Source organism: Melanotaenia boesemani, unplaced genomic scaffold (assembly GCF_017639745.1).
Source record: "Melanotaenia boesemani isolate fMelBoe1 unplaced genomic scaffold, fMelBoe1.pri S9Exx1, whole genome shotgun sequence".
Lineage (NCBI taxonomy): Eukaryota > Metazoa > Chordata > Actinopteri > Atheriniformes > Melanotaeniidae > Melanotaenia > Melanotaenia boesemani.
In genome coordinates, this window is record NW_024580591.1 from 215,434 (window position 1) to 225,813 (window position 10,380).

The following is a 10,380-nucleotide window of genomic DNA, read 5'->3' on the forward strand; positions in this document are numbered from 1 at the left end:
GTTTTAAGACGTTTATATCGTCTGCTAACATTGGCGTACCTTTTTTATGCGTTCGCATTCTATTTAATATTCGCGCAAACTCTTCATCTTTTTGCCTAACTATTTTTTTTAACTCAACAAGCTCAAATAAACTAGACCACAAGTTCATTTGTACATCTTGTACATACAACGCTTTTCCTTTTACTGGGGGCAACTGATAAAAATCTCCGACCGCGATTATGCTCACATTACCGAAAGGGTTATAGTCACCAGTTTGTTTGATTTGTCTTAACCTGCCATGGACATAAGCCAATAGATTATGATTGACCATGGAGATTTCATCAATTATGACTATCTGCAAATCACTATATTTAACACGCAAAGAATTGAGCTTTTCCTCACTCAAAGGTGTGTAAGGTAGGCTCACGTCTTTGCCAATGCCAAATGTACTGTGGATAGTCGCTGCCTTTAAATTATAAGCAGCTATTCCGGTCGGAGCCGTTAATAAAACACAAATCTTATCTGGATTCTGACAAGTTGGTGACAATAACCTTGTGGCCTCGTATTGAATCGCTTTAACTAGGTAGCTCTTTCCAACTCCAGCGCCTCCAGATATAAACACGTGGAGGGGTTCTGGGTTTCTACCATTGACTTTATCTAAACACCAGTTACGGATTTTATAGAAGACTGACAGCTGCATCTCATTCAGAGATCTAATTAATTCTAAGCCCTCACGCCTACTCATTACATTATTATTCTTTTCTAATTGACACACCTGATCATTCCTAATAGCTAAATCTGGAATGTTGTCGACGAGTTCCTGACCTATTTCCTCTGCATCTTCCGCAGGTGTCTTTTCTTTTTCTCTAATTTCTTCTTGACACTCTAAACGCTCTACTTCTTTTTCAGGGCACAGATTTCCCCAGGCAACTTCAGGGCCACCCTCATTTTCAAGTTTCTTTTGCAACTCTTCTAATTCTTCTGAATCTTCTACCTCAAATTTGTTCCTATTCGTATCGACGACAGATTTCACCGTGTGTTCTGATCCATCGCTAAAGATCACGGAACCATTTTCATAAAATTGTTCAAATGTTTCGCAATCAGCAGCCTTTAAGTCATCTTCTACGCGGTACGGCAAAAACAACTGTAACTGGCTTTTAAAATATAATTCGGGGTTTTTTGTTTTTGAAAAGCGCGCATAACGAACTACAGCGGGTTTTGTTCGTGTTCTTTTAAGAATTAATCCTAATCCCCTTTGCAACTGTATCGCATTTTTTGATTTTTCATTTCGGTTTAAAAGACGATATTCGGACACAAACGTTGCTATGCACATGTCATTAAAAGTGCTATTATTAGGCCTACTTCTATAACGGTCTACTATACTAACCATCCACACATCGTCTCCAGTTAGCCCACATTCTTGGATTACACTAATCGGTTTACTCATTTTGACTATTTTGTCCCCTGTTGGTATAAACTCTACTTTACGTGAATTCTCCTTCAAATGCATTCCCGTTAATCTATAAACTGCTTCTTGAGCAGACACGTCACGACTGTTTAGATAAACGCTGCCAATTTGTTTCAGTGCCTCTTTTGCACTGACGTTGTCATCTTTTGTTGCTTCTTTATGAGCTTTACTAAGCAACAATCCTACCTCTTTTTCTGATTTGCTAATGTATGAAATAATATAAACTATAACGGCGTACGCGTCTGTCACAAATTGAATATCTAAATTTGCATTCCAGCATTTTAATAGAGACTTGTTATATGGATTAATCCATGCTTCGTTAATGTCTCTTTTATATACAATTTGGGTTTTATTCATATTTAGACGTTTGTAACATATTTCAAATATTTGCTGATTGATATTTAAACTATGAAACAACTCATCTAAACTATTAAACGTCTTGTTCTCATCTTTTAACGCCTTTTTCACTGACTCCAGAGTGCGTACTGCCAAATCCTTATCAACCTTTAGCAGATTATAGTAGTACTCATTTCCACATGTGCACTGTTTTCCTTCGTATTTTTGATCGAACCTATTCTTACATTTATCACAATCTGGTTTCAAATGAACATTAACAAGAAATGTCCTACCTGACACTGGTCTGGGAAAATTAAAGCGACATTCAGTGCCACCTTTCTTACAGCTTTTTGAATGCCTCTTTGAATGTTGCTGCACAGATGTGACCATCTCCAATAAGGTCTCATCCTGTGCTGGTAGCTCACATGTTACGTACTTATCAATAAAAGCTACCACTTCTTCGTCTTTGTTTGTATTAATTTTAGGCGCATTTTCAATCCAGAAAAGACAGTGCACATGAGGACTCCCGCGACACTGAAACTCCACCCGATAAAAGTAATCAATAATTTTTCCTATGGGATTTGAAGCAGACATAAGGACCTCCTTCAGAAAACAGTGCCAGCGGAAATCAAACATTCTGGCGGCAGTGACAGGATTACGACGCAACAGATCGCATCTATCAGTCCACTCTAACTCTTCAAACGTCTGTGTTCGACCTTCCTGTTTTAAAATTGTTTTAAGAAGGTTTTGCCATCTCAGGTCCGCGGAAGAGAATGAACAAAACCATGTGGGAATCCCAAGTTGCCGAACACAAGCCATCAGGTCTTTCTGTACTCCCTGCCAAAATGCTGGGGTCCCTCTAATAGGCTTAAGAAATCTAAAACCGTCATCTACATCCAACAACTGCTTCAAGGACTCCTCCTTTTCTACGCTCACCTCACCTCCTTTACCTTTTCTTAATGCTATACTTACTTTGGAAACAACCTGATCTACCTCAGACATGTACTGAGCAAAGAAAATATACTCTACATTCTGAGCAAACCTTCTATCCGCATTTAAAATTCGGTTATTAAAATAACGGCACAACGACAAATTATATACACGGCTTTCATGATACATATTACGACCTCGAGGAAACAACACTGGGAAACACCTTGCTTCGTTTTCTCGATCTGTCAACAACTTCACTGGATTATTACCCTCAGCTGGTGCAACATTAACTATACTGTCAAAATACTGATCTAGAACTTCCTGACCAATATCTACAGGCATCAGACACGTATCTGAAAACATGCAATGTTGCTGTCGATCATGCAGCAACTCATCATCTTCTACATCATCCCCTGTACTTTCAACTACGTCTGCATTCGCCTTCTCTTCATCCTCAAGTTGCTCTAAGACACACAACTCATTAACCCATTCCTCATTAAAATCTATGTCTTTATAAAACTTATTTGATTGCTTTAAAAACCGTAAAGCTTGCCTAATATGCATTGTATCCACAAACTCATACTGATAATGGCCTTTATAAGTTAACTTACGTTTTAATTTTACTGCCAATAAAGAGCCCTCCATATTTGATCGGGGCAACATTTTAGATGTTTGAACTACATTCGATGGAACGCAGGTTACTGGTCCATGAACTCCATTTTGGCCACCTTTAGGTAATGCAAGCATTTTCATGAACGGAATATTTAAAGCAATCAAATGTTGTTCTAACCTATTCAAACAAGCCAATTCTGGGGGAACTGGATCAACTACCAAATTATTTGTTACACTTTCAGCAGGCATTTGCTCATGTGAAATTTTATGATGACAAGTGTAACAAATCCAAAGATGCCCTCTACTTGAAGCCATTATCTGACACGGCTGAACACAATCCTCCCTACATTCATGTAAATAGTCGGTTCTAATACACCTATCTGCTAAAGAAGCTATGGCCGCAGTCTTGTTATAAGCATCCTTTCTACAACTCAACACCTGATGTGGAAACAACAGCCTGAAACAGACACAACAGATATACTCAGGACCATGTTCAACTTTGTTTAAAAACCTCTCAGTGAAGAACTCAATATTCTGTGTTTTGTCTTTTTCTTTAATTTCTTGCCTCTTTGATTTCACAACTCTTTTGACTATTTCTCTGTGACGCGCATCTTTTGCATATTTTATTTTGCTTTGGTCCTTCACGTATTTTCGGTGACGCGCATCTTTTGCATACTTTATTTTGCTTTGGTCCTTCACGTATTTTCGGTGACGCACATCTTTTGCATATTTTATTTTGCTTTGGTCCTTCACGTATTTTCGGTGACGCACATCTTTTGCATACTTTATTTTGCTTTGGTCCTTCACGTATTTTCGGTGACGCGCATCTTTTGCATACTTTATTTTGCTTTGATCTTTAACGTTATCTCGGTGACGCGCGTTTTGTGCATATTTTACTTTGCTTCGGTCTTTCACATTTTCACGGTGACGGGCATCCAATGCATATTTTATTTTCCTTTGCTCCTTCACGTCTTGTCGGTGATGTGCATCTGTTGCATATTTTCTTTTATTTATATTCCTACTTTGGGTTTTTTTCATTACTTTCTTATATTTAGAAATATATAAGCCTCTGTCGCGCTCTATGTCCTTTTTGCAAACTGACGTGTCACTTTCGGATGAAACATCTCTAATTAAATCTTTGCCTGACAATCTAGTACGATATGCTTCTGAAAAATTTACTCTACAGTACTCATAACAACTTTCTAGTTTGGGTTCTTTAACGCAAACTACAGTTTCATAATGACTACCATGGCAGTTTTCTAAATAAATGGATTTTTCTGACACACAAGTGCTGCTGCATCCATACTTTAGCCAACGACCACCAATAAATGTAAAAACATTAATACCCAGTAAATCGGCTGTGGCTTGTATTTCTAATTCTGTTGCCCAACTGCTAACGTAACGCATTTTTGATTTGTCTACGTAATCTGCCACAGAGGAATAACCTTCTCTCAAACTACTTTGATATTTCAAATCATTTTTCATTAAATATTTCACAACCGCTCTCCTAATTTTGATGTGATGCTTTTGTGTGCCACTCACTGCCTGAGAAACGGCCCTAAAATAGCAGCTCCCATCAGCAACTATGTCTCTATTTTGACACGGAATGCCTAATTCGCCGACACGACTAGACGCAGAGCGATGTACGCTTTCATACTCTATATTTAATTTGGTACATAAACTTTGACAAGTATTTTCACAGAGAGGGTTAAACATAAGCTTTTCATGTCCTTCACTGAGTACTTCCACATCTGAACTAACCTGCCGACTTAACAGAACCTGTTCCTCAACAGCAAACTCTTCATCTGAAACAACCATCGAAACATTAATACGGCCTTTCTTTAGCGTATGTTTAGATGGGCTGGAAAGGCCAACTTCATAACAATCTGCTGACAGCTGACGTTTTACACGTTGCTTATTGCCATCATCAGATTCACACTCCCTACTCACATCAACACCATTTATTTCAAAAGGCTTGCTACTACCACCAAACATCACTGCCAAACAACTAAAGTGTTCAAACACTTCCCTAATGGAACCAAAGTACAAAACTACACTGGTACCATCAACATCCACCATGCCAGTAGCACTGCGTGAATGAGAATCAACAACAGCAAACCTACCACCAGCAGAAATTACAGCACATGTATTTGAACACAAAGTCAAAAGACATGTCTGGTACTGAGATAACATCCTTTCCAGCCCATGTTCTAGAGTCACAAATGCTCCACACTCAATGAACTCTCCTTCAGTCACAGTGACATCACCACTAACAGTCTCGGGGAACGCAAACTTAAAGTTCTGCCAGTATAAAACGTGCTCTTTCGGCAACTCTGGGATCATCAAAAAGTCTTCTCCTGGAGGAATTATACCATCGTCCTTCAGATGTGTATAAAGCTGATCTCCTAACCACAGAGCTAAATCTAAATCTTCTGTCTTCCAACTGAACACACTAGACACCATATGTCTGGCCAAACTAACCAACCCTATCGCCATACACTGAACTCCCGGATTCCTAAACCGACTGTGCCCCTGGTGAACTGAACCCCTAACAACATCAACATTACCCATACTCACCTCACTTACCTTCGCAGTAGTTGCCTCATCTTCATCAGTAGAAGACAACACACCCGGGCTCCGTGTTGTCTCAACCTAACCATAAAGGATATCAACATGCAATGGGCTCTAATCACTGTCATGTGTAATAAACTGCTGTCTGTGCACTGACATTTGTTCTCTGTCATGCTGAGTATGTGCAAAATTGATACTTTAAAACAATTTAGCAAAACCCCTAAATCAGGGCTGGCCAACGTCGGTCCTCGAGACCGGTTTTACATGCATCCCTGCACCGACACACCTGACTTAAACTAATGAGTCATTGTGCAGATCCTTTTAGGCTGTAGGATTCATTTAATTTGAGTCAGGTGTGTTGGTGCAGGGATGTATGTTAAACCTGCAGGATTGTGGCTCTTGAGGACCGACGTTGGCCACCCCTGCCCTAAATACATGAAAAATGTGTTTTTTACTTAATTAACAAATAATATATACTTTACAGATATTGTTCATGTAAACGGTACTCACCGTCCTCTCGTCAGTGCGGCCAGAAGGGACCGGATGCCTGGACGTTGCCCCGACCTCAAGACAGAAATTGCAAAGACACATCTTCAGAGATGATACATACATATATATATATATATGATACATGTACACATATATATACACATATACACACACAGACACACACACGCACATAAAAATACACAAATCTTAAGCACAATTACATTTCTTACCTTCTTCGACTCCAGAGCGGCCTTGGAGTCAGAAGAAATCCCTCGGCTGGATGCGGCCTCAAATAGAAAAGAAACGAAAACAAAGTTTATTTCACTTCACAAACACAGGAAAAATAATAAATACAAAGATTTATTTCCAAAATCTACTTACCCTTCGAGTCCTCTTGGAGTGGTGTTTCACACGCAGCGTCTGTCCAAAATGATATGGACACAGAACACATTTAGCGTTATAGAAGTCTATCGTTAATCATTTAGACTTTCAGAATAAAACATTTTATGATAACACCTAAACACATGTTTGTCTGGATGCAATTTACCTTTGGCGGTGAAACACCAGCGAAGTCAGCAGGAGATGTCAGATTTGATGGAGAAACCTTCTCCATCTCCTCCAACATCTCACTGCTGAACAGCACAGGATTCAGGGGGATGCCAGCCGGCTAGAAATACAGAAACAGATATACACAAGCGTTGACTTTTACTGCTTTAACCATTGAACTTCCAGCAAATATTACACTTCATGTTTTTCTATACAAATATCAGACGAACCTCCCGCTGAACTGCACTGCATCCTCCAGAGGACTGAAAGAGAAAAAATATATAGAAAAAATAAACAAAGGGGATTTTGGTCTGTGAAAAATCAATCAAATGTGAGTCTGACAGCTGTGACATTTCATGCCATATTATTACCTTGCCGCTCGGACCAACGACAGTCCACTCCTCGGGGCCAGGGCTGCGACGCACCCTCACCTCTCCCTTCACAACCACACGGGGAGTGAAGCGAGAAGGTGGGGATGGACGAGACACCGGCGGGGCTGGCGGCACGGTCTCCAGTTGCTTCAATCAAAAAATAAAGACATAATCATTAACAATATGCCTTTTCCACACTTGGTCAGCAGCCAAAATTACATCAAGTGAATGCTTGCATATATTTCATAAGACGATTTAACAGTTTAAAATTAAAAGGACAACCGTGTAAGCAACCGTCCACAGCAGCTGGGCGAAGATCTCCATGCCGACGTCATCACTCAGGTGGACCTACGAGGACGACATTCATGAAATGTATCTTTTTCCACAAAATCTCTCACTAGATACACACAGCTGTACACAGATAGTCTATCATCTCAAGATCAGAAGGTCCTGGATTCCATCTCAGCCTCTGACATGAACACAAGTGCATCAAACCATGACAAGAAAAATGATCTACTTACACCATCGCGACTCCACAGGTTGAGACACTGCCGGGGGAAGTGGTCCGCGATGTGGAAGTACTTCACAGCTTTAACAAAAACACATAGCAGAGCTCTTTATGCTTGTAAAACAACAGAATTTAGACATCTATATACGACTACACTGAAGATAAACTACAGCCATATTTCTGATGTAATCTGCGATAAACATGCAACAGCGCAGGCACATATTTTCACGTACCCATGCGGGCTGCCACCCGGTGGAACTCCTGGCGGTAGAGCTCTTGCAGGGAGTCCTCAACGGTCAACCTCGGAGGAAAGTCCAGCACACACACCTTCGGCCAGCGACTGCAGACGGTGGCTAGGTACCGCTGGAAGTCTGCAGCCGCACGACCGATGGTGTGCTTGGCGGTCAAGTCGTTGCTCGGAGCCAAGACGCACACCAAGTCGGGATCCTGAGGCACCTCAGCATGAAGCACCTCAGTTCTCAACTCGGTGGCGCTTGCCCCCGGCGTTGACATGAACCCCCACGCCAGACGACCCTCAGGCAACCGCACGATGCCATCTAAAAGACAAAGAAAGTTTCTACTGTATTTGTTTGTCTGTGTAACATTTTATAAAATACATTAATACAGTACATTAATACTTTATTGAACATAAAAATATAAGTAAATACCTGCAAGGCTTCGAAGATGGGAGTCACCAATAGCAAAAACCACCTGAATGAAAAGATGTTGGTATTTTTAGCACCGTGTATTGTTCACTTGGGTTTTCATTACGTTAGTATATTTCAAACACAGCATTACCTTTTTGCCGTGGGACTCCGGCGGAAGAACCAACTTGTGCTGCCGCCCGGTGAGCACCGACACCTCCCACCTCTTCACCTTGTGCCGGTGCCCAGTGCCACGCGCTACAGACATACAGAAAAAAACAGATCAGTACAATCACAGAATATGTGCACACTTGATTGTCAATCACTGAATCACAACCAATTAAAAATGCTTGGATACATACGTGCACAGCGGTCCATGGGAACCTGAGGAGAAACGTCAAGGGTCCGTCTGTCCGCAGCCCTCCTCCGAGCCGCCTGCGAAATCCTGAAGTTCTTCTTCCTCGGCATCTCTAGAAAAAAAAACAACCCACACACACACGCACCCTGGCGCGCACACACAAACACACACCCAACAGAGAGCAACACACCCACTCACACAAACAATCTTACACAAGTACTGGAAAACAGAGACAAAATAAGTTAGACTATATATATATATATATATATATATATATATATATATATATATATATATATATATATGATAGATATTGATAATTATCAAAACATTTATAAACATTAGTATTGGTCTGGCCATTTTATGCTATTGCGCAATAGGGTTGTGCATCTTCACAGTCCATCATGTAGCTTAAAACTACAGTTATTACTTCCTCCTAACCAATCACAAACGGAGACCCAGGCATGTTCAATCATCAAGCCATACCCTCTCAAAACACGACAGACATGTGAATGAATGATGTGGGACTCCACAAGACCAAAGAAAAGGTAGTTCACACACATTTGTGGATAATGAAAAAGGAGCATAATCAGTATGGAGGACGTAAAGTGACACAATGAATTAATTAAATATATCATCCAATAATTATTTAAACGTGTCATTAAATAATGAAAATGATAATTAAACACATAAATGTGTTATTAAATGTATCATTAATTAATTAAAATACAAATGAATATATGTAAAACATTTATAATTATTTAATAAATAATTATATGTATATTAAATTATATTGCCACTGAGTAATGCTTGTAACACAGAATGATCGAACCACGAACTTGTATGTCACACCTCACTAATCTAAGTGTAATAACTTTCATGATAAAGACTTTTAGCAGAGGGAATCACCCCATTATCACAGTAAAAACGGCATTAAATGTTTAGCAAATAAGGAGCTTAAACCAGAAACACACCGCAATAAACCAGCAAGCATGATTCTAAAAAAACATATAACACCAGAGAAATAATTATATGTTTTTACACATATTCATTTGTACTTTAATTCATTAATGATACATTTAATAACACATTTATGTGTTTAATTATCATTTTTCATTATTTAATAACACATTTATGTATGTCATTATCATTTTAATTATATAATGACACATTTCAGTAATTATTGAATGATATATTTAATTAATTTATTTGTGTACCTTTATATCCTCCATAAATCAGAAGTGGCAAATTCATAATTAAATTATATTGCCACTGAGACATGTAACACAGAATGATCGAACCACGAACTTGTATGTCACACCTCACTAATCTAAGTGTAATAACTATCATAATAAAGTATTTTAGGAGAGGGAATCACCCCATTATTACAGTAAAAACGGCATTAAATGTTTAGCAAATAAGGAGTTTAAATGAGAAACACACCGCAATAAACAAAGCAAGCAGAAACATGATCCTAAAAAAAAAAAAAAAAAAAACACCAGCTAACCTAGCTTGCTTCTCCTAAATATATATCCTTGGGATTTATTTTACTAAATATTCGATTGCTT

General features: G+C 39.2%; 1 protein-coding gene across 1 annotated transcript; it reads right to left on the reverse strand.

Moving 5' to 3' along the window:
* Positions 1–267: 267 nt before the first annotated feature.
* Positions 268–8,922, reverse strand: LOC121636108. Its single transcript, XM_041979413.1, has 14 exons — positions 8,817–8,922; positions 8,609–8,712; positions 8,479–8,521; positions 8,044–8,367; positions 7,824–7,891; positions 7,585–7,650; positions 7,303–7,449; positions 7,162–7,194; positions 6,933–7,052; positions 6,767–6,805; positions 6,616–6,672; positions 6,407–6,460; positions 3,133–5,977; positions 268–272 (listed from the first exon to the last, which is right to left on the reverse strand). Exons 1-14 carry the CDS (start codon positions 8,920–8,922, stop codon positions 268–270), a joined length of 4,011 nt encoding a protein of 1,336 aa, XP_041835347.1.
* Positions 8,923–10,380: the final 1,458 nt, after the last annotated feature.

Coding starts and splice junctions, on each gene's coding strand:
- LOC121636108 (XM_041979413.1), bottom strand. CDS start 8,922: ATGCCGAGGAAGAAGAACTTCAGGATTTCGCAGGCGGCTCGGAGGAGG. Junction 7,892..8,043: donor CCGGGTGGCAGCCCGCATGG/GTACGTGAAAAT, acceptor TTTTTGTTAAAG/CTGTGAAGTACTTCCACATC. Junction 5,978..6,406: donor GCCGCACTGACGAGAGGACG/GTGAGTACCGTT, acceptor CTTTATGGTTAG/GTTGAGACAACACGGAGCCC.